This window comes from Haemaphysalis longicornis, unplaced genomic scaffold (genome assembly GCF_048455015.1).
Source record: "Haemaphysalis longicornis isolate Haplotype H1 unplaced genomic scaffold, Haemaphysalis longicornis Haplotype H1 scaffold_7, whole genome shotgun sequence".
NCBI lineage: Eukaryota > Metazoa > Arthropoda > Arachnida > Ixodida > Ixodidae > Haemaphysalis > Haemaphysalis longicornis.
Window position 1 is genome coordinate 164,199,163 of NW_027526422.1, and position 24,639 is coordinate 164,223,801.

The window sequence follows — 24,639 nt, forward strand, 5'->3', positions numbered from 1 at the left end:
AAGTATTATTTTTTATATAGTGTAGGGGGAGGGGTGCTGACCTGTTGTTGAAAGCGAGGAGGGTAGCATGATGCGGGAGAGGAGGAGTGGGGTAGAGGGCGCACCTAGAATGGCTGTTGCGGACGCCGAGGCACGCCAACGCCGACAACGCCGGGTGACATCGTGAGTTAAAGAAATGCTCTGCATTTAAAAGTCAAAACCTCGTACACGACAATGAAGGAATGAGTAAATATGCCTTACCGAAACGTGCACTCTTTGGTCTTGTCGAGAGCAGAACCTGAACTCATCGAAAAAAATCACTCTGCCCCAGTCCTCCGTATTCCAGCAGGCTTTTTGTGTTGCGATGTGGTGCCTGGCGTTCTTGTTTGAAACTGAGTAGTGGTTCATGCGCCGCAATACGACTACAAAGGCCTGCGCTTCGGAGCCGATGGCGAACAGTAGTGTCGGAAACATCCAGGTCCAGCGTCGGCTGGATGGCTCCCGCTGATTGAAAACGGTCCTGCACTGCTGCGGAAACGATGCAGACATCTTCGTCCTCAGTGGTTACTCAAGGCGGAGGCACCCTGGGTACATCGCGGGAGCGAAATTCGTACTCAAGGGCTTGAATTATTCTGTTCACAGTTTTAAAGGGCATCTCTACAAATGAACCAATATACCGTGGCGAATACCCGCTCTTTGCGAGCCAAACAATCTCGTGTCGTTGATCATCAGGTACTCGTACCATGACCATCTGCAGCAATCTGGCACACTGTAGCAATACGGCTGAACTTTGTTACTATCCCACACGGTGGACACACTGGGAACCCGTTATCTGCGGATGAAATGATATGCCAACAAACGCAACACGCATGTGACAGACTCCCAGTTGCTAGACGCCTGGAATCATATTGCCAGAGAAACTGAAGACGCGCATGCGCACAATGTTTATCAGGAATAAGTTGGTCATTTGAAGGTGGCTCAGGCGCTAGGACGTTAATTCAGTTTACGGAAGAAAACTATCTTTGTTTGCAATTTTATATTTGGGCGTTTTCATGCAAGAATATAGGAATCGCGGATCAAAGCGAGATACCATTAGCAGCTGAGACGCAAAATAGCAGACGACGAGCAGACGTTCCAATGACGCGATTCGCGCGCGCTGAAAGCATAGTTTCGTTCGGCATATACAGCGCATGCGTGATGGTTCGGATGGGGCACGGTAGGCTGATCTGATAGTACCGGCGGCCACGCGCGTGTTCATCCTAAGTGAGCTCACCACTGGATTACCTACTTGGCCTTGTGCCGGACGTGTTAGTGCACTACATTCTCACAAACACGGAAAGTGTGGACGTACGCGCTCACTCTCGTCCAGATCGGCACAAGTGAAGTGCAACTTTACCTCGGCTGCTCGTGTAGCGCCACCGCTATTGCCATGCCTGTGGACATCAGCGAAGCCCTTTCCTCCGCCCAGATGAAGATCGACAAGCTGCGTCAGGGCAGAAGGGACCGAAGCATTGGCCAACGCCTGCTCCTGCAGAACTTTCTGCGCAAATTCTCACGGTTCCCGACTGGTTTTCACGACTACCGACACTGCCGGGCAGCATATTGGTTGGATGTGGAAGCAGTGACCACAGGACGGCAAATGTGCAAGTCGACGAGACTGCAACATCCGTAAGCGGGACGACCCCGCACAAACGGAAGCGGGACGAGCCAGAAGGTACGTGTACGAGAGATATTCGGATCCGGGTGCACACAGAACTCCACAAACATAGCTGGCTATAAATTAGCCTTAGGGCTAGAAACGCCCCGTAAAACAACTGTCCGTACGGGCGGGGTCTTCTTGATATCCTGCTCGATGTGTGCGCCACTGTTAACAGTGTACGCCTAACCTTTCTGTAAATCCGGTTGAGGTCGTATGTTACGCATTGGTGCGACCATGTTACCAGAATTGCCGGTATGGGCGCAGTGGTCTGGTAGGAACGGTCCCAAGCCCTCTCGCTAAGATAGGGAGCCAACCGCCGCTGATGTTCAGTTGGAAAGACGCCTCAATATTCTCGCGAGTGCAATGGCCAATCAGCTCCAAAAATGTACAAGTTGTCCCTCTCTCGCTCTTTCTAAAATAGAGCTTGCATATCTTGCTCGCGCATGACAGCTTTGTGTATCGCTCGGCGTGGTAGTCAGTTTTTACTAGCTTTCTCTCTTTTCTTTCTTGTTTGTGTTTTCCGTGATTTACACTAAAATTATGGCTGTTTTTCTTCATCAAAATCTTCAGTTGCCGGTCAGCGCCGTGTTGGCGTTTTTCCTTCTCTGTCTTCGTCTATGACGCGCTATTATCACCATGAACATTCACCGACATGTCCAGTTCGCAGCACTCGTAAATGATATGTGTAGATTTGTATTCTGCGCAGGGTTTGCGATTCTTCCGCGTTCAGATTCCAGTGTGACGCGGGGAACGATTGTGTTCCTAGACGCTGGATTACGAGACGTTCCTAATACTTTGGGGAAAAGGAAGTGTGGCACTCGTTGTCAAAGAGTAGCATGGCATGCGAGTTTCCGTGGATTTTTGTCGGTGGCGCCGTTCCATTCCGAACCATTTTGTCCTTGTGTTGGTAGGGTGTGAACTTTCATCATTGTGGATAGAACACCTCCCATCAAGCGTTTAGCAATTATGTCTGTAGCCAATATACTAATGACGTTTTGAGCATCTGGAACAATTTCTAAGCATATATTTTGTATTTCCGCTAGGCGGCTATCGCAACAAAGATTTCCGATTTTCCGTTCTTTTGCGTAAGAGGGTGATAAAGTCCCAGCGATTGCATTGCTAGTCCACTACAACAATTGTTTCCTTCGTTCATTCAACCAGTGTTCTTTCTGTTTTAGAGCTTTTCTCATCGGAAGCCGAAGGACACGGGTTCGATTCCTGGCCGCGGCGGCGTATTTTCTGATCAACGCGAAAAGCGAAAACGCCAATGTATTCCAGATTTCGACGCACGTTAAAGATCTCCAGGTGGTCAAAATTAATCCGAAGCCCTCCACTACGGTGCGTTTCATCACCTATCTAGCGTCGGGTGGTAAAACCTCACAATGAATCAATAAATTCCTCAGCGAAATTTAATAATTCTTTGTTTGCACATGGGTACAAAAGCCGCCCTTCAAATCTACGCAACGTTCAAAATGAGTCACAGACACAGCAACTCTGCTTCGTAAACACATAAGACAAAAAAGCGAGGTTAAACAATGCCTTACCTCTACTTCACTACAGCGTTTCTTCGTACGGTAGATAAATCAAAGGTCGTCATAGCAGCAAAGGATCCCAAGCTTAAGGCGCGAAGCCCGCGCAGGCCGCGAATGCATGCCCTCGGGTCAATTGCGCGCGCATCGCTAGCAACACAGTGCACAAAGGTATCGGCGTCTGTGCCGCCGCAGCCGTAATGTTCGTCCAGAAGAAAAACTAGTTCACAAACACACGCGCGCACAAACGAACAAATATACGGCTTGCTCGCGGTTTCGTGATCTAACGCTGACGCACACGCTTGCAAGCAGTTAGCGAGCACGCGTCGTACTGTGTCGAATCAAGCATGACGATAAGCGCAGGTCTAACTTCCCATGTTGCATGACGCGTCTGTTTCAAAGTCCATTTCATGCGTAGCACATTGTTTACAAATCGCAGCCGTGTATTCCGCGCTGGTTGGACCTCACGGTGTGGCGCGATCAGTCAGTCGACACAGGCGGGTACACCGCCTGTGTCGGTTTTCACAGTAGACGTGACAGATTGTTGCGATCGCCATCGATGTCTTAAAGGGACACTGAAGTGAATTTGTCAAGATGCTTGCACTGCGTAAACTGGCTCAAATTAACACACTTTGCATTGTTTATCTGGTCGATAAGTCGGTAATTATTTTATAAAGCCCGAAAGAAGAAAAAATCCTCCGTCGCATGCCCCCGCGCGAGGGACACGAGTAAATCCAGAGCATTGCGGAGGGTACCTGTAGCCGTAGGCGACGCACATCGAAGGAACGACGCCGCGGACCAACGAGTCCTTGCACGACGCGCACACCGCGAACGCCCGGAACCATTCCAGCGAAGCGGCGTCCGCGTCGTCGATGTCGCTCACCACAGGGATGACGCGCGCCATCCCGGTGTTGTTGTTGCCGGTGCCCTTGCCGCCGCCGCCGTTGACGACGAAGCCGTCGAAGCCACCCTTATCGTTGACGCCGTCGTTGACGCTGGCGTTATCGGTGCCGCCGCCGTTCTTGTTGCCGTCGACGACGAACGCGCTCCAAAGAACCCGCAAGGCGTTCGTCTGCTGCGCCGCGTTAGGCATGTTCCCGACCGTGGTGAAGTTGTTGTCGAACCACAGCCGGTCGCACATGTCGCAGCTGTGCCCGAAGCTCCGGTCCAGGAACTCGCGCTTGAAGCGGGCGTCGGCACCCCCAAACTCCCGGTGACGTGCCTGCGCAGCCCGCTGGCGTTCGCGGACGGCCTCCGGGGCAGCGTCTCGACGACGACGCTCGGCAACCGCTTCTCGTGCGCGTACCGCGGAATCTGCGGCCCGACGCTGACGTGTCGCAGCTGCGTGTCGCGCACGAATCGAAGGGTCCGTGGCCCGATGCTGACGAGGAGACGCTGCTTCTTCCTGACAAAGGCCTGGATCTGCTGCTCGACGTTGACGCTTGGCCGCGGCTTCTCGTTCAAGAAGGTCGGCATCGGCGGCACGCTTACGACGCTTGCGTTCGGCGTCGGCAGCGCGCCCACTCGCCGCCTTGTCTTGTCTTCTGCCGACGTCGACGAAGACGATAATACGATGTCTTGCACTGGTTCCGCGACGCTGATGTTGGATTGCGTCGCGGTTCTAGTTGAAGTTCTTGCTTCCATCGCTTATCAACTACGACCGCCGACGCACCCAAGAGAAGAGAGCGCAGGAGTTGACTGGAGTGGAGCTCGCGCCAACCCGCTTTATAGGGGGTGGTTGTATTGCGATAACGTTTAGTGTTTGGGGGGTTGCTGCTATCACGTGTACACCACACAGCTATCACGCCGCTAGCACAACGCTGAGTCGCCAACGCACGCCGCTGACGACGTAGTTTGAATGAGTCAAGGATATAAAGCGCGTTCGTAGCCTTTGATTCGGTGTCGTTTTGTGGCGCAGTGGGTAGAGCACCATGTACCTTGCGTTGTCAAGAGGATGGCGCCAACTTGAACTTTGCTTGTGCATGTTGTAGGGTCATGCAGTCGGAAAGGTTGCTCAGAGTAGTCAACTACCACAATTGGGCCCTCGTGCATCAAGGAGTGGGTGTATACTGTGGTCTGATGATATTGAAACTTGAACCAAAAAAACTTAAGCCTTTCATACCGCACCTTCTTGGGAAGGATTGATTGGTCGATTAATTAATTCATTAATTAATAATCGATCGATCAATTGATTGATTGATTTTAGGGTTTAACGCGCGGTCGCAACGCAGGTGTTGACGCGCGCTGTAGTGGAGAGCTCCGGAATATTTTTGACCACCTAGGGATCTTTACGTGCGTCAAAATCTTGTACACAGGGTCGTTTTGCTTTTCACCTCCATCAGAAAAGCGGCCGCTGTGATCGGGTATAGAAGCCGCGTCGTCGTTCTCAGCAGCGCAAAACCTTTGCCACTGAGCCACCACGGCGTGTTTGTGTAGGATTGCATTTATATTTTTGGCAGAGGAGAGTTTTTATGTGTAGTCGCTGGATAGGTGCCATGTCTATCAGGGCGAGCATAAGTTTCCTTACAAAGGCGCAGGGGGTGGGTTCCTGCCTTTTTTTCTGTCGGGGGGTGCTGGTTTCTTTCCAAGGGGGGTACGATGGCCCTACCCGATTTTGTTTTTAGATCCGCTTTCTGGGCACAAGAAGAGTGGTTTCTTCAATTTCTTGAAATGCGTGGGAAAACCCAACTTGAGATCCTATTCATCGTCATTATCACCAACATCCTGTTGTCCTGCGCTTCCCGTGTCCATTCTTTAATGCGAATATTGTTATTTTATCCTTCCATCAGGTAAATGGCCGTCCCCTTCTTTTAGACTCTTTTATGCAAGTGCATTGTCTTGTCCTGGTGGTCCGCCCTTGGTTAGTTCATCTCACGGTCAAAATTCCGAGGACGATAACTATAGCCTATATGCTGTCCTTATGAGGGTTTTTAGATGCGACGCATCTCTTGCTCTAGGGTATGTCCCTCCGTTGTCGCGGCGTCAGCACGCTCACTGAACATGTGCCACTCTCCTCCGTTCCTCTCTCCGACAGCTGTGCGCAGCGCTCTCACTTTGCCTCATTATCATAACAACAGCTGGTGTGCGCGCGCTTCGCCTACGTTCGCGTCTGCTCCGGCGCGCAAGCGTGCGAATTCGCGCGACTCTCCCCCCGACTCCTCTGCTTTCAAAAGCGGGAATATAAGCGGGGAGCTCACGGCGCCGGATCAGTGAATCGCTCGCTCTCGCCCTTGACTTGACTTTGCTTGACGATATCTCCGTGCTTGACTTGAAGTAGATCTTCCAATGAAGACGTGATGGAAGCGATGGTCCCTTCAGCGAGTGGACTGACGCAATTCAATACCAGCGTCAGTCCAAACGCTCAAGGCAACGTTACTTCTCCAACTTAAGCAGAAGACAATGCTGCGAAGCATGAGAACACCCGCATGTGATGGAAATGCGTCATACGCGTTCACAACACGATTCACGCTATTTAGAGAATCAACCCAATGGAAAGGCCAATTAAACCTTCCCGATGCGTCACTTCACATCAGGGTTCCCTCGCGGGAAGATGGGCGTACTTTTGTTTTCGCTTTCTTTGGTGCGGGTACACTTGTGGTTTAGTTGGCTCTGCAATATTCTCGTCATGATCATTGGTTGCACACGTCTTACATTTTCTTTTTTTCGCTTTCTTGCTCTTCTCGGTTAAACGTTTCGTTTGTGGGCAATATTTGGTTAAAGATTTCCTGTTTTTGGCAATTGTGAGTTTGCAACAACACGCATGCCTAGAACCCCGCCGAGCATTCTTTTGTGGCTGTTCTCTGGAGGAATATTCTTACCTATTTTGAGGAGGATCTTCAACTTGGCCGCGTGGAGCCATCTGTCGTTCAAGAAACCAAGCTTGCCGCGGAGACATAACTGTGGGACTATTGAAAAGTGTTTTGAAAATGTATGTTATTACACGGTTTATAGTGAGCTTTATTTTAGCTATTCTCGGCTTATAATATATGCTTTTTTTAATGTTGAGGGACCTGCGTTAATCTTTTGTCACCCGTTTTTGTTAGGTCACCCACTGTTGGTTCCCGCGTAAGTCCCGGTAGAAAACACAGCGTGGTGGCTCAGTAGGTAAGGCGTTGCGCTGGTGAGCCCCTGGACGCTAGTGAGATTCGCGGCTGCGGCGGCCGCTTTTCTGATTTAAGCAGAAAAAAACACCATTGTGTCGAGACTTCGGCGCACGTTAAAGAGCCTAAAGTGGTCAAAATTCTTTCGAAGGCTTCCCCTATGTCATGAATCGCAGCCCATGGGTAGCTCCGGTGCATGAAGTACCGGAAAATTATATTTTTGATCTCTTGGTGGAAACACGCTTTGGTTTGGTGGCGTAAGGTGCGGGCATGACTGGAGACCGTGTCTGTCGTGCATGCTACCACTGACTGGCATATAACTAACGTCGCCACACAGACGAGGCGCCTGGTAAAAATGCGGGTGCTTTCTTTCGTAACTGACGTTGTATCGTTGTCCTCTTTTCCTAACTTCTGTTGCCGTAGCGCCACAATACAGGTTCAGCGGAGCCATCAAATTTGGCTGCCTCATTTGTAGCTTCCGGGAGGAAGCATTGACATATTTCCGAAAACGCCTGATGAGCACGGCTGATAGCGGATGGCTAGGAGCCTCGGGGAAATCGAAAAAGAAGCGTAATAACGCTATCGCGTTAAAATCTAGGGACCTCATACAGACATCTGGCGCATAAAGAAACGCTAACTTTTGCGCACTGCATGCCACGAATGGGACTCTGTTTTCTAAATTGGTGAATTCCATTTCGGTTGTGTTTTAAGAAGTATTACAACAGATGAAAGGAGCAGCTGGTTTTGATATATAGCGCTTAATAATGTTCCCTCACCTTTCTCGACATTATCCAACTTATTAAACTAACCAGTTTAAATTGATACATGGGAATCACTAAGCTCACATGCCGAATTGGTTCGGTGTCTGCGCTTGTGTCACGCGGTGGTTCAGCCCCGAACTAACACATCAGGATGGCTAGGTTTTCTTTCCGCCCACGCACGACCGCCGCACTATCCCGGCCTTGGCCGACGCTGCTGCGTTCGGGACGGCGCCCCCACAAATTCCAATTAACGGCTGGCAGAATATCTCGTTTCACTCTTCGTAGCGCCATACGTTTGAATTCAAGTGACCTTGCATGTACAATTGCTGTGGGCATCGTTTCCAGCTTTTGTTTCCAACCACGTTCACAGCTTCGATTGGAGCAATTTTTTTAATAAATTGTCATCGACCGATACGCCGCTTCGGCAGCACCTGTTGCTCAATAATTACAACAGCAGAAATATCCCACACCAAGATCACTTACATTATTTATCTTCAGCAAGCTCGCTTCTCTGCTTCTAATGTTTTTCACTAAAGGTATTTTTTTCCTTTTATTTACTTTATTCTCCTCCGCCTGTAAAAGTGATGGCTTCACGCCAGGTAATTACTGGACCCTATCTTCCTTCTCCCAGCCATATTTACCACTTGTTTCTATATTCTTCTGCGTCACCGACACTGCGGCGACCGTCGCATTTCCTCTTCTTTTCGTAGCGTCGTTCCTCGTTCCAATGCGCGGCCTGCTACGATAGTAGATAGTTTAAGCATAGCGGCTAACGAACACTTCACTAGCGGCGGCGGGTATCCTGAACCGCCTGCTCATGTGTGCCCCGGCAATGGCAGGCCAGAGGAAACCTTCACCGGAAGCAGTGCTTGGCACGCCGACGGGAGGCACCCGCACCGGAACGAATGACCACTTGCGTATTGGGTTCCCGGCACCCGCTGGCGCTAGCATAACATGCGGTAACCGCTCTGCAAAAACTCGGTAGCATTAGTTTTTGTATGGCTGGCCAAGTACGTCACAAACACGTAACAATAGCGCCTTTAATGAGAATCTGACGTTCCCTGTCCTTTCGGTGGCTTAATTCCCGGCGTACTCGGTTTCTTTCACGCGCGTCCACTCAATGCGTCAGAGGGTCTTCCCCCCTGATTCAACAAATCCATTTTGCCGGTTCGTAATCTGCTCTAATCGAACAGATAACTATTCATTCACTACTAATAAATGTTTTGGTTCCTTGTTTTTACTTAAACAGATGATCCCTGTTCCTACAAGCTGCCCCGACGTCTCCTTTTTCCAGGCCAGAGACCCACCCAAGATGATGCGCCAGGCTGTAGAAATCATGTTGCCGATGCTGAACGGAGAGGATGTCCAGATTACGTTATCGAGGGAGCACAATTGAATACGTTCCAGTTGACCGACCCACCAGGCTACTCAGGCCTTCCTTCTTTCCTGTCGGTCTTCAAGCCCTACCTGCCAATTGGTCAGCACAGGGCCCAAAATCTCTAGAAGGCGCGCAGGAGTCGCAATTACCAGCTTCGCAGTCGGGTGAATAAATTGTTCAAAAAGCTCATTCTCATTTCTTATTTGTTTTGCAAGACATCGTCAAAAGATAGGTGATTAAACCTCGAACCTTTCTCCTACACAAGCTCAGTGAGAGTTGAAGTCCTAAATCCAAATTGCATTGGCGACATCGGAATGGTGCAATTTGGTGGACGTCAGCTTCATAACGCGAGGAACACAACTTTTCATCCGAAGAGGAGAAGCGTTTTTTTTTTCTTGAGGGGCCGTTTGCGTAAGTTTCCTTTTCTCAAGTGCGTGCCGCCAAACGACGGCACAAATGAAACATAAAACGTTATCCTTCAATATACTACAATTCTACCTTCGTACTCATTTCTAGTGCACTGCTACTTTCACGAGCACGCTTCTACTTCCGGCCGGATGAACAGATGGCTCGTCCTGAACCCCGGGCTGAATAGGAAAACGGGGGCAAAATGTTCCGGCGGCAGGTCTCAGATACGGAATTGTGGCGTTAAGAGGGCGTGTGTTTTATAGTTAGTACTTGAGCAGAAAAAGGCCTGCGCCAACTACCACTGGGGCTTACACGGCTCGGGTCCTCACATGTGACCCCACGGGCGCTAAAACTTACATTTCTGTCCGAATCCACACTCTGCCTACGGGGAAATGTATTGCTTAGAGGTTTAGTCCACCGGGGCCTTCCTCCCGCCCCGCTGCAAACTTTTCGGTTTATGCGTTGCGTTGGTGCGTCAGACCTACAATAAATCAATAATAATTAACCGGCAAATTTGCGGCGGGGCCTTTCTCCGTCCCCGCTGCAAATTTTTTGGTTTATCGTGAATGATTGATTGTAGGTCTGACTCGCCGACGTAACGCAGGCGATTAGGCGCGCCGTAGTGGAGGGCTCCGGATTCATTTTTACCATGAATCTCGTACACACGGAGGTTTTTTGATCTGCGCCTCAATCAGAAAATCCTTTCGGTTTATTCTGCAGGCGTCTGTTTACATGCACAGAGTCACGTCGGCGACGAATCTCCCGTCCTCATTCAGAGATAGTGTCAAAATACTCCAGAGCTGTCGACCTAATGTATATACCGTGTTGAAATCAGCTGTTATAATGAATTGGAAGCTATAAAGGTTCTACCATAACGCCTGTATTATTTATACGGCATGATTGGATAGTTCTAAGGGAAGTTGTAAACTTTACCGAATTCCTGTCTGCTGTCTATTCAAGGCTATGCAGAGTCTTTGTCAAAATTGTGTGGGCCACGGCGACCGTGGCCGGAGCAGCCGCGCTGCCGAGCAAGGGCGCTGCGCTTGCCGCTTTCGGCTGGTTATGCGGCCAAAGAGGGTGAAGGGAACTTTCGCGATTCCTTTCGTAGTATGGCTAGCGCGATAAGGGTAGCGGGGCCGGTTTCTCAGAGCAGGCGCACTTCGCTTCGGCGCAGGCACTTGTCGCTCCGGACACACTACAAAAGAAAGAGCAAATGTTTCCGTCGCTCTCTTTAGCTGCGGAACCAGACGACCGCGGCAGACGCCGCGACACTGCTCGGCCGCGCGCCTGCTCCGGCCACGGTAGCCGTGGCCCGCAAAATTTTGACAAAGAGTGTACGTAGTGAATATGGTTACAGAAAACCGGTGAAACTGTTGTTTTATCGAAGCTATCCCAAAAATTCCCCGCATTTCCCCAAGGGGAAGAATGTGAAAGTGCGAATGCACGAGTTGAATTTGCGCGGTTCGGTAATGTTCGCGAAAGAGAGATCACACACACACAACTACAAAGAAAGAAAGATGCATTTATTCACAGACACCTATTTGTGTTGTCGTTGTACTTGATTGCTAGAGCGGATCTCAGCTTTGAAATTTCGTGTCAGCACTCCTTTAAGCGGGTGCATTAGCCCTTCTCACGCCCGATTCTTGGCCAATCCCCCACGTGGGTATGTGCCATGTCAGCGGCCAGGCAGCGCGCGCCCATCTCCCCCCATTGCCAAGGAAGACGAGGAGATTCCTGGCCAATTCCCCACGTGGGTATGCTATGCGGACATCGCCGGTGGACGCAGGTTCAGGGTCGCTTAAGAAGTGCATTCGCACTTAAAACATTTTAAATACGAATTATTTTCGACTAAATTCTAACGAAGTAACGCGTATGTGACCTGATTCGCTCAATATCGCACGTTGGGACACCGCAGCCAAATTTTGCCCTTTTTATTTATTGCATGCTTTCATGCCTTGGAAGTTTCTCGATTCGAAAAATTTTGGTTCTTTTTAGTGTTACATTGATTTTATTTTTCGATTGGTTTTAGTTTTTTTATTTCACGGGAGGATGCAGGGTACCGTAATTTTTCAGTTTTGGTCGTTTATTTGTGTTATTGCAAACAATGCCTTTTGCGGTGCTCTTTTTGTTATCCATTGATGGGGATCAATTAAATAGACGATCTAGTATTTCGTAATTCATTTAGATTATATATGTCATTTTGTACTTTATTTACGCTTAAATCACTGAGTATACGCAGCACCCCCATGTTATTTCATTTTTTTTGTGGTGTATTTATCTTTACTTGCAGTATTAAATGTCTGATTTGTCTATCCATAGCCAACTAGGCAAGTTCTCGTTTCTAAGTATTACATTTTGGAATTCGTTCTTCCCATTATGTACATTCACCCTACAAAAGGAAATAAAAGTTCGTAAGTTACAATGACTGATCACGTAACCGATCTAATCAAATCCGTTGTTCGAGTTGGTGTACGATACAAAGATGCCTGCGCTTTAAATGCGTTATATTCTGCTACACTTCCAGATATAGAGCTTAAACTTCGCCAGCGTTGCATCGTGTAACATCTCTCTCCTGAGGAAGCTGTTCGCTAGTCCAGAAACGACAGATCCGGGTCCGTCACTGGTTCGTCCTGCGGCAACCCGTAGTCATCTGTGGATGTCGGGAACGGTGCCCCCGTGACCGGGTAGCTGTCGTCGTCTTCATCGTCGCAGGAAGGCTCTTCCGTCTTTTCGGCTTCATCTTCGGCAGCAGGGTAACGGGTCGTCAATGCAGCATCTGCGAGATAAAAGAAAAAAAAAAATCCCTCGTAAAACAACTTGCAACATACCACGAACAATGTCAACCTACGTCGTAAAGCACTCGAAGCTACTCAATGCGGTTAGCGAGAGAACGCAAGAGCATGCGAAAGCAGCAAAGTCGCCCTGGCGCAGCACTTACCATTGTCGGGGTCTCCAGAGCGCTTCCGTGGTGAAGTGCTTTCAAGCTGCACTGCAGGCACGTTTTCCACTTTGACGGAATCCCCATCGCTGCTTCCAGTGGGCGCATCACAGCAGCCACTCCTGGCTGGCCGGGCCCAGTCCCTCCACAGGTTCCGCAACAGCAGGCGCCGACGAATCCCCGGGTCTCGACGGCTGCCATCCAGGGCCTGGATCTTCTCCCTGGCTGCACAGAAAAGAGACTCAGCATTCGCTTCCATCACAAGGAACGATACAGAGGGATACTCAACCGCAAACAGGGCAGCGAAAAAAAACACCGCTGACACGACAGCTAGAAGAGAAACGACTGAACTCACTGAGTGACTTGCTTCTTTGGCTTTTTCACCTTATCTCATCCCCTTTCCACTAAGAGAAACGTGATTGGTGGGGCATAGCTTATTGCCCCCGCCTTCACTTAGAAAACACCCAGTCGGGCGACAAAAGCGTCACGCCTTTATGACAAAGCTTCTTGTTCCGAGAACAAACCCAGGGAACACCTGGTACCGTCCCTCCTACCTTGAAGGGAGCGCTCGTTCCGTCAAGGTCAACCACGCGCACGTGCAGTTGTCCGCGCCCGGGATAGCGCCTCTGACCACCAATCCACAAATAAATAAAAAATGAAGTCAGGGTATACACTGGGCAAATATGTACTCAGGACTTCTATTGTTCAAAACAACTGGCGCGAGTAATAAACCATCTGTTTAAAATTAGCTTCGCGCCCAGTGTTTTACTTTTAAAATGTGTTCCGCATTTAGCTACAGGTTTTTACTTCTGTAATAATTTAAATGGTTGTGACTGTGCGTTTTCTATATTTTTATTCGTGCACGGTGAATAAGCCTTGCAAAGCCACACGCAGGACGGCACGGTCAAAAGCCTCCATTTGCATTTTTTCGTGCGTTTCGGCTGCCGTTCCAGCTGCCTCGATAATCTCTCGGGTAAGTGCTAAGAAGACAGGTGTTGCTTAGAATAACCTATTGTTGCGTGAGTTGGTGCATCTTCGTGAACAAACATGGGCTTTGCGCGAGAAAGGCAACACATACGGCAAAGACAGAACAAGCGCAAGCGAAAGTCCATCTTGTATGTGCTGTGTGTTTCGCGCAAAGCCCGCGTTTATTCACCAAGATGCACCAACTGGCCCAACAATAAGTTCTTCTAAACAAAACCAGTCTTGATGTCAGACGTCATTGTCACGCACTTATCAGAGAGATTATCCAGGCAGGCGTAATGGGAAGCAAAGGGGATAATTGCATTGGTGTACCGTCCATTCTATTGTCAAAAAACGAGATTGCTCGTTTGGGCCATCAATTGGGAATATTCCCATGACTGATCGTTTCGTCTTTTTTCCTTGTTTCGATGTCTGCCGACACTGGGTTTTAATCGGGTTTGTGCACATGGCCGTTTTGCAGTTATGGTTTCGGTATTGACGTTGTGATAAAATGTAGATATAGATATTCATGAGTGTTTTTTTTTCTTTTCATTAAAACTCGTTTGGAGTGAGCGCTTGTTTATTGTCCCTCTTGTTGACGTTACTGGTCTGCTTTCGGGCTGTAAAGCACAAGAACGTTTTTACTTAACGTAAAGTGTGTCCACGAGTACTCCGGTGATCGCACTTAGCGGGAACACAGGAATGCGTGGCTGCAGCTACTGACAGAACATGCTAACAGCGCCGCGCAGAAACAGTGCGTATGCGCTTAGTGGTATCAGGCCCACTACAGAGCTCATCCCGCGCAAGCCGCCATCAGGATGCCAGCGTGTCGTCTACTGCCTGGCGCATAAAAATGCATGCAGCCGAACTATTAGCCGTGAGCCAGCACAAATATTTTGCCTGTTTTTTTTTTTAAATGCAGAGCATTTCTTTAACTCACGATGTCACCCGTTCTAGGCGTCCGTAGTAGTCCGCATCGCTCGCAGGTGCGCTCTCTCGGCACGATCGTGGCGTGATAAAGGCGGGTGTCGGCGAGGCTGGAACGCACTCATCGCCGCGCTCTCTCCTCAGCCCCGCTCCTCCTCGCCTACTCTCCGCTCGCATCGCGCGCTCTCTCCGCGGTGGGTTCGCGCCCAACAGGTGAGGCGCGCGTGTCGCGGGATCAACAACATCTGTGGCGTGATCGTGACGTCAACATCGCGCGTGCGTGGCACGATCGTGGCGTGATAAAGGCGGGTGTCGGCGAGGCTGGAACGCACTCATCACCGCGCTCTCTCCTCAGCAGTTGCCACAAGTGCAACAACATTAACGTAACGCAATTTACTAAACTTCGTGCGCCCCCGGAAATGCTCTGCATTTGATCGTGCCCATCGCGAGGGGGATGTTTCTTCCGTCAGAAAAAAGGCTACCGCTGGCGGGAATCGAACCCGCGTCCTCGGGCACAGCAGCGCAACGCCTTTTTACTCTAATTTCGCAAGGCACATGCTAGCACCTACAATGGGAGAGGCACCAACAAAACACTTTTTTCTTTCGTAGTTTGGCTGCATATTCTCTCTTTCTCGCGTGAGTTGAGACGTGGGGGCGCCACCTGCTCCGGCAACCGGAAAGCGTCCTTTCGGGTTTCCGGTACGGGCGAAGCGCTTGCTTCGGAGTGCTTTGTTGTGGCCGTGTCAATCCCGTTCGATGATTTTTTTTGTTCGATTGTGTTGCTTTAGAAGAATATATGGGTGACCCAGCGCAACTACCGTGCCTAGGCCCCTGCTGTGTAGTCCCTGGGTGCAGCAAGCGTTCAGGGGCGAACCTGCTGTCCGCGATTCGGTCGTTTCGGTTCCCGAAAGATCCGTCACGGAGAGCCGCTTGGGTGCAGGCGGTTCGACGGGACAAGTGGCTGCCGAACGACAGGAGTGTAATCTGCTCCACACACTTTATCACAGGTAAGACACCCGGATTTGTTGTGCCTATGAGCTGGCGCCTCGTAGGCGTTGTGAAATCTCTCCCCCGACCCGAGACTGTTTAGTGCGCTTCGGGACCTTCCGCCTCGCGGCCCGAAAACGTGCGTCGTGGTATGCGCACCACCGCTCTCCTGAAGCTCGGCGTCAGGCGTCGTGAATTCGGCGTACTCGCTCGCCAACGCGCCCCGGCAGCGTGCGCGTCGACCGGGTGCTGGTGGAGTTGTGCTGGTGTAGGCAAGAGAATAGGACGCAGGAGGTGTAGTTAAACACATGAAAATTTACAAAGTGCAGGGGGAGAAAATAGTATGCAAGGGCAGGAAACGGTGAGAGAGTTCGGGCCGCGCGCCGGCGAGCGAGTGCGGCAATGTCACGACGCCAGCATTTGTTGCCGAGCGTCATGAGTACGGCGCGCACATATCACGTCGCCCTTTAACTTAGAGTTCACGGAGAGTTCATAGAAGCATAGGGTTCACGTACGTGGAAATTTAAGGTGAAATGCGCGCATGTGGCTCGCAGGGAATTGAGTCTTGGGGTGGGGAGGGGGGGGGGGGGCGGGGATTTCACAACGCCTTCGACGCGCCTGCTTTTTTATGTTTTGGATATTAAAAAGAAGGGTGTCCCGATAACTTATTCGAAACGGTCTTGCGGATTTTGGAGCAGTTTTACACGCCAATTGGTGTTGCTTTGAGCGTTTAGAATCCATGTGTAGCGAGAGGCGACAGCGAACGAAAAAACGAAGCCCGTGGTCGCGAGGATCGAACGTGACTTGCGCGCGCGAGCTGAAGTTTGATGGGCCACTGGCAAACCAGACTGCATCTCACGATCACATCTTTTTGTACTTTTTGTTAGGCAGTATAATAAGAAAATTGAACTCCCTCATTGCTACATACTTGCGCCCAGAACCAGTTTGCGGATATACATCAATAAATACCACGCAGCTGTCTGGCCGTAGAGAACTGGCGAGATCATATTTCCTATTTTTAAACTTCATTAAAACGTCTTTTATCTGCAAAACAAGCAAACCGGATAATTCTGTCTAATTTTTTTTTTGCCTACCGCGTCGTGAAGTGTGGGCAGCTGCAAATTTTTTTTAACGAGAACGTGTTTATTTTGCTTCATGTGACACTCTCAGGAGCAACTGTTACAGCATTTTTTTATATTGCAGGCTGTCCATCCCAGGACCCTACACATCCCGACTATGTGCCCTCGATTTTCCCTTTCAAGGCTCCAAAACATGTAGCAAAGAAGGTTGCTCGTCACGGTCTACTTCAGGAACGTCTGAAGCGACAGAACAAACACGCCCAGTCAAAAGACAGAGCTATTGCTACCAAGGAGTCAGAGTGCAGCCATGAGGAACTTCCCTGCGCAGAAGAGTCAGCAACAGCTGATTCAGGTACGAACACCGAAGTGACAGGTAGTCAACTTGAGACTCTGCTGCAAGAAAATGAGAGCCTCAAGAAGGAAGTGTGTGACCCGAAGAAAGAGCTCACAAAGACGACAGAAACATTGAGGGGCTTCAAAGCTTGTAATGAAAATCTTCAAAGAAGCCTCGAAAGCAACACCCCCACGAAAGATGCTTTGAGAGATGATCTTCGTGTAAAATTCTACACCGGACTTGTGTCACGGAACATGTTCTATTCTCTCCTAAGCTTTGTCTTGTCGTTCTGGAAGCCCGACACACAGACATTTCTCGAGCCAGAGGAGCAGCTTGTCATGGTTCTGATGAGATTGCGACTTGGGCTGCTTACCGAGGACCTGGCATGTCGTTTCCGAATTCCATCATCAAGCGTGAGTGTGATCTTTCACAGATGGTTGGACATACTATCATCCAGTCTGGGCAAGCTCTTGATTTGGCCATCACGAAAAGCTATCCGCCGCAACCTTCCTGATGTATTCTGTGACCCGGTTTTTAAGAACGTTCGATGCACAGTTGACTGTTCTGAAATCTTTATCCACAAGCCATCATTCATGTCGGCAAGGAGCCAAACCTTCTCCCAGTACAAGCACCACAACACGGCCAAGTTTTTAGTAGCTGTGTCTCCAGCAGGTGCAATCACATTCATTTCCAAAGCGTGGGGTGGGCGTGTCTCTGACAAAGAGCTCACTGCGAAATGCGGACTGCTGGACAAGATTGATGAGGGCGACGTCATCTTGGCTGACAGAGGATTCAAGTGTGAGGAACTCCTTGCAGCCAAGGGTGCCTCAGTGCTGATGCCGTCCTTCACCAAGGGGAAGAAACAGCTGTCAGGCAAAGAAGTGGCCCTGTCAAGGAAGCTTTCCCGGGCTCGGATCCACGTGGAACGCACCATTCAGAGGCTGAAAACCTTCCGCATCTTTCAAATGATCCTCCCCATCTCGTACGTAAAGAAGGCTGGGGATGTAGGGCTCAGCACTATCGACAAGACCTTCATTGTGTGCTCCGCACTGCTGAACCTGCAAACCCCCGTCATCGCTGGAGTGGGCCAGAACGGCTGACAATTCTGGAACGCCGTGGCTTCCAGTGTGTGTAAGCGGACAAAGCTTTCTGTGATCTATTTCGAAGAGATAATTCCTTATGGTTCCTGTTTTTCACCTTTTATTGTTATTATATACGACTTCCATTATGAAATTACAGTGAATGTGCAAGCGAGCTGGTGGTAGTTAATCATAATGTTCAAAACCTGAGACTGAGGCAATAACGGAAGAGAACATTATGGAAGGTTTCTTAGACGGCAGATGGGTCCATATTAAAGGGACATGACTAGTTCTGGCCGAAGCGGGCTGAGCACTACGACCTCAAAATGACACGTCATGAACCCCAACCTGTTTTTTTTATATTCCACAAGAGAGTGAGCAGTCTCCGTGCAAACTTTTCTTCCTTGCTGCTGAGCTTTCTTTTGCATACTATGTTTTAAGGCCAGAAGCTAAGAGTCAACCAGTATGTCCTGCACTCCAGTGTCTCATGTTTACTTGTTATACATCTTGTTTTGTGTACTGTGGTCTGAAGATTGAAATCACTCAGCATATCTAGTGGTTCTCAGTGCGTCTTGCATTGTTAAAATTTGGCTTTTCCACAATGAAAGAGTATTGACGTGAATAATGATTCATAACAAACCAATTCAGGTGATCAAAAAACTGCCTGTCATATGTTCCTACATTACTGGCATGCAAACAAATCTCAGGGCACATACAATTTTAGCAGCTTACATTCAATGGCTACGAAATTCGTGCCAAAGCTGCTTTTGAGTGAGCAGAAAAAGCTTTACTGTCTTGCGTAACATACTGTAGTACAAGATTTCTTGGACAAGCATATATTTCAGGTTCGACATCACAGGCACATTAACAGTGGCAAAGCATTTTAGGCGATAGCATAAGGAGCTCGCGTAGCAGGAAAGCGGTGGCAGTGTACAAGTGAAGTTCCAATTGGTCGACAGGGTCATGACACACACCTGCTCCAACTGTTATACCACAAGCAAGGCGGCACCATCTAGTAGCGTAGAGGGCAACCAGGAAAGCCCCGACTGTCTCTGGCTGCTTTCTCTGCCACAGACGGTGGTACATGTGCAATTACTAATGCTCTTAATTCCAAACCGCTCTCCAAGTTTGGTGGCTTGCTTTCGAATCACCGGTGACTTCAAGGCTCCTCATAAAGCAGAAATGCAGAGTCCACCAATGCAAACTGCAGTTATCACCTGTATCTTTGTTACAGTGCTCCACGTTAAAGGAAGAAGAGAAAAGTCAAGCTCAGAAATCACTCGTGATAGGAAACAATGGCAGAGATAAATCAAAATAACTGTTAGCCATTCCTATCACGTTTGGTGAATTGTGGGCATGGGCAAATAGCAGATTTTGGGTTTGAGGTGAAACGAATAATGATTTTCTCGAATAATTTCAAATCAAATAGTACAACAAACACCACAAGACTATCTATTAGAAGTACTGCAATTATTAATTTCAAGTTTTTCTGCAGTACCTGTGCATTTGTATGTTCTAGTACTTTTGTTTCTTTAAGTACCAGATATGTACTGGTACCCCAGTTCCAAACGTGTACTGAGGTCGAGAACACGACATGGTTGAATGGTTGGGAGCTTGCGGCACCTGGCTGGAAATCCAAGCCAAATTATTGGGAGAGGTAAAGTAATTCAACATTGTTGAATACTTAAAATCGATTCGGAGCGAATGCTGAATACAACAAAATTTGATAGGGCATTCGTAGTAACCAAATATCCGCCCATCTCTAGTAAATTGCCATATTGCCATTCTTTCTTTTACACACACCTACTTTTTGTGATAAGGTTGCAAGTTTGTTTGCGTCTGTCAGCTCGCTCTGTCAGCTTCACGTGGACAAGTATTGACATCAACACCAGTTCAGATGTAAGCCACCAGTCAAGCATCCATAAAAAAAAGTGTTTGCATGCACGTATTGAAACCTGCGGGGCTATGCGTGTGTTTCAAAGGACCAAACATTTACACACTCACCAAAGAGACAAACAAAGAAATCTAGAAACTGAACTAAACTGTGACAAGGGATGGCACAAAGTGTGCACTAAGCATGAATGTTTTGGGGTAAGTTACCAGCAGTATAGGACAAAAAACATTTAGAGCACGTCTTCCCTCGGGCATGACAGTGAAAAAGTTCTGTTAAAATGAGGCAACACTGAACAAGTCGATGACCGGTGGTCTGTTGGTATGGCCAAAAACAAAATGCTAGCCTACACACATCATTCATAATGAGATCACTGCAGTGTAAAAAGACAGAACTATTCCTTATCTTCCCCGATGCAGTCCTGACAATCTGAACAGACCCAAACCTTGGGCCTCCGTTTTAACCCCAAGCACTTTAAATGAGCTACTGCTCCGCATGCACTGCACTGCACTACAGCACCAGCTTTTGCTCCTTTACAGACGCAGGACCTCTTTGCAGTTTCGAGCTTCTTCTGCAAATCCTTAGAGTGAAGCTCTGGAAACACATGGCTAAAAAAAAAATCTCTGCCTTTGCAACTGCTGCACTCCAGAAAATAGCGTTGAAACATATAGTCTCAACATTAATGTCGGCACCAGTGTACACCACAAAAAAGGCTCTCTCTACACCACTCAGCGCCATCTCTGCCTGTACTTGAGCATAATAGTGGTGAGTGGTGTGAAGCTGCAGCTCCTTTGTTAAATAAGATGGCAGCTTAGTAGCAGGGTCTCGCAGCTTCTTGCCCTTGCACGTTGAGGGGCACTTGATCTCTAACACTGCTTTAGCACAGCACGAACATGTAACGAGACCGTCAGGTGAGGCTCCCAGGAAGGGCTTCTCAGGACAGACAAAGAGGCCTGTTTTCTCTACTTTAAAGTTCATGTGATTTTGTTCCTCGGATACGACGAATGACCTCCGAGCATCACCCTCAGTCTCATTTCCATGTCTTAGACTTGCTACGTCAGGAGCCTTGACATAGCCCATAATCTCCGACACAATGCCTTCCTGTCCAGTACGGGATGAAAGGACCCTCCCAAGGATTGAGGCAGTTATCCTTCCTTGTCTTTGCTCGAACCAGGCTTTACACTGGGCCTGACCTCGCGTGCCCACTTCGATCTGCCCACACTGCAGGGTAGTCAGTTGCAAACCCCGTGCCGACACTTCATCATGAGGGGCATACATTTCTACAACGGAGTTCGGAAACGTGGCACTGGCGGCTGGGAGATCTCCGTCGGCTGGGAGATCTCCGTCTGAGTCGCTGCAGGTATCCGTATCCTCGCTGTCCGTCACCGAAGAGAGCAGCAGGGTGCTTGGAGCTATTTCCTGAGAAAAAAAAAACCCTTTAACGCACACTGCTTTCACAACTACTATTGTGGACAAGCAGCTACACAATGGGCAGTCATAAAGCTAATTAATTGGTAACAACTTCTGTTGCGGGACAAGTGTACGTCTCCTTAGACTCTGCTCTCAAAACATCAATTACTATTACCCAGCTTCAACAATGTTTGGGGAAGAACATCTGTCCTTTAGATTGCCTCCACTAGCGCAAAGGCTAGGCTGAACACCAGTGGCGTAAAACGAGAGCACAAGGCACGTCACATGATTGCCTGTTATGGCTGTGAGCGTCAGGATCCATTCCACATAGCATTGACCGAAATGGAAAAATTGTTGCACCAGGCATGAAAGCAAGATTTGGTATTGGGGGGACCTACCGACATCTCAGAGTCACAAGCAAAGCGCCATTTTCCTTTTCCGAAAACGACAGCAGTACAGTAAAATCTCGTTAATTCGAACTCACGCCCCGGTCCTGGCACAGCCCTGTATATTTCAATGGGGGAAAACTCCTGATAATTCGAACACATTGGCGTCTAGAACAGTTAATTCGAACTATGATCCCCCGATTTCCATCGCTCCTGGAAGAAAAAGTCGGCCCAGAGTGACTACAATGTGTTGCAAATACAAACCAAACCAAATTTACTAAGACTCAAAAGAACAAAACAGAAAAACAACAGCGTGGCGTGCACTACGCTCCTGCAACAGTGTATTTCGCTTCTACAGAGGGCACTGAGCACCCGGTGCCAGTGCTCCGGCGCATGCCATTATTACTTACAAAACATAATTTACGAAATTATCTGCCACAAACGTGTCATAATGCCGAATTAACGATAATGAGTCCAGGGGTGGCTTCTTTGGTTCTGCCTGCGCAGTGGGGCGTGATGTCCATTCATCAATTCTAGTGCCCTCCCACTAATTCGAACTCCGCTTAATTTGAACAATTTTATGGTCCCCTTCGAGTTCGAATTAACGAGCTTTTACTGTAGTAGTAGGGGCACGCCGACGACAAAATGCTATGAATGGGAAGAAAAAGGGACCGAGCAAAAATATTTCAGGGTGTTCCTTCGCTATGAGCCTGCAGGAGCACTCTCGTTAACATTCCGCAATCGACTGTTGTCAACCGCCCGCATTTGAATTGCACACAGATGGACTGCACTGATGTAATTTGGTCATCCATACCAGTAGCATAGTGGCCGCCAGTGTATTTTTATGATTGTAATTTTACACTATCAAGTCGGCAGACAACAACAGTACTGCAGAGTGACCTAATGAGAGCCATGCACATCTTCATGAGCAACTTATTATGAACAGCAGGGGGCGACAGGTCACCATAAAACTGATCGTAATGCGCACATGCGTTGCTCCATTTTCCAGCTATTAATTAACTATATTGTTACTTTCATTAAACTACTGAGCTCGACAGGCTGTGAAATTAATGCCGTCTGACCAGCATGACTCATGATCACTAAAAATCGTTTTGAAATTAGAGCTTATTGCTAGCATGAATGCTGTGCTGTCATCCACAGCCCTTCTGTTCGTGAATTGGCCATAAGGACAGCAGATGATTCTGCAGGGCACGCATAAGCTTCCAAATGACAGCGTAAACAGGTAAAAGATAAAAGTAAGAGTCGCAGGTAGCAGACAAGATCATTGGAATGAGGCACACAAGACAATCCACTACACGAATGTTTGCCTCCTGTGGAGTGTGGCTACAAGCTTTGCACTGTGAATCTGAGCTTGAGGTGGCCGCACTATGTTTCTTGCCAAGTTATGCCAAAACAGTTCCTGAATGAATCTAATTCTGCTCCCAGCCAACCAAAGCTTTTCGTGCATGCACCCATTGCCAGAACATGTTTGGATATTGGCATGTATAATATACAGACACAGCAATATTGATCACCTGGGTGATTGAGCCTACTTAAAAACAAGGTTTCAATAGGTACAAGGTACTCACGTAATTTTGCAATTAAGTGCAATAGTGACATTTGTAAATCTTTGAAATGTTGATTTGTATTATTACTAGCAGTGATAATAAAATACAAACTTTCAGCCGTCTTTTCTGCCTTACTTCACCAAGTATGGTTTACGCACGTACCTTCACTCTCTTCAGGAAACTTTGCACCTGGTCGTCTGATGCAGTGGCCACCTGATGCTGCTGCCGGGCTTCTGCGGCTGGGTTCCCACAACACTTCATTTTTCTTTGAGTTCCTGGCTTGACAAACTGAATGTCAACAACTTGGGCAGCCTGCATGACAAATCCATAATGAAGTTACGCTTTCTCCTAGAATAATACTTCCCGAACACCTTTTCAAGATGACTAGATAACAAACTGGTCGTATCACTTATGCGCGCGTTGGAGTGAATTTTTTTTTTTTGACGGCAACACGCGAATGACCATATCATACCTCTACTGACGTGGACGGACAAATCCACCGGCACTCCACTGAGGTGGACGATGGGTCGTTGAGCCCGTGCTTGACCTCGGCTTCCACGCGAAACAGCAGCGCCGACACATGACTGCACGCCTCACCCAGACTGCAGCGAAACATACACATTAGATCGCGAGCACGGCGCGTCTACTCAACTCGGAGTTGGCAGTTGAGAAAAAAACGCTTACCCGGCCATGCAAGTGCAATGGGCGTTGATTACGGTGCCGTCTTTTTTCACAAGAGTCCAGGGCTGGTGTACTTTTTTGACGGTCTGGCTGGCCTCGACGTCGGCAGCGACGAGCACTACCGCGCTGCTTCCGAAAGCTGCACTGAAGCAGCGCAGTTGTCGAACCTTACCGCTGATGAAGCTGTTGTACCCGTCGGAAAGCTTGAAACTCTTAAACTCTTCTTTAGAGTAGAAACATGTACCCTCTACGAGGTACATGTAGATGTCGCCGACGTGCACCGAAGGCAACCGCCTCGAGTCGGTCACAAACACGTGTTGACGGAGCGGTGGATCGAGTGGGTCCGGCAGCTCTTCCCCGTTGAAAGTCAACTTTTGACGGTACCTCTCTCTGGCCGTGATGTCCAACGCTCGATAGTACTCGCTGCTCATGGTGTAACTCTCACGCGGATAAAATTACGACCGAGCGACTTCTCACCAACCTCTTATTTCCGCAACGAACTCAGTCGCTGCCCGCGTCGTAGGTAAACAGCGGCGGCGGGC

The 24,639-nt window shown here is 48.8% G+C and overlaps 1 protein-coding gene and 1 long non-coding RNA gene across 2 annotated transcripts; both read left to right on the plus strand.

Annotated features, from left to right (window-relative positions):
- Positions 1-653: 653 nt before the first annotated feature.
- On the plus strand, positions 654-9,635 carry LOC144145424 (uncharacterized). Its single transcript, XR_013317498.1, has 2 exons — positions 654-1,693; positions 9,318-9,635. It is a non-coding gene; the product is annotated as an uncharacterized LOC144145424 (long non-coding RNA).
- Positions 9,636-15,457: 5,822 nt separating this feature from the next.
- LOC144147182 (uncharacterized) lies at positions 15,458-19,202 on the plus strand. The gene is made up of 2 exons (XM_077679252.1): positions 15,458-15,689; positions 16,873-19,202. Exons 1-2 carry the CDS (start codon positions 15,479-15,481, stop codon positions 18,180-18,182), a joined length of 1,521 nt encoding a protein of 506 aa, XP_077535378.1. The 5' UTR covers positions 15,458-15,478; the 3' UTR covers positions 18,183-19,202.
- Positions 19,203-24,639: the final 5,437 nt, after the last annotated feature.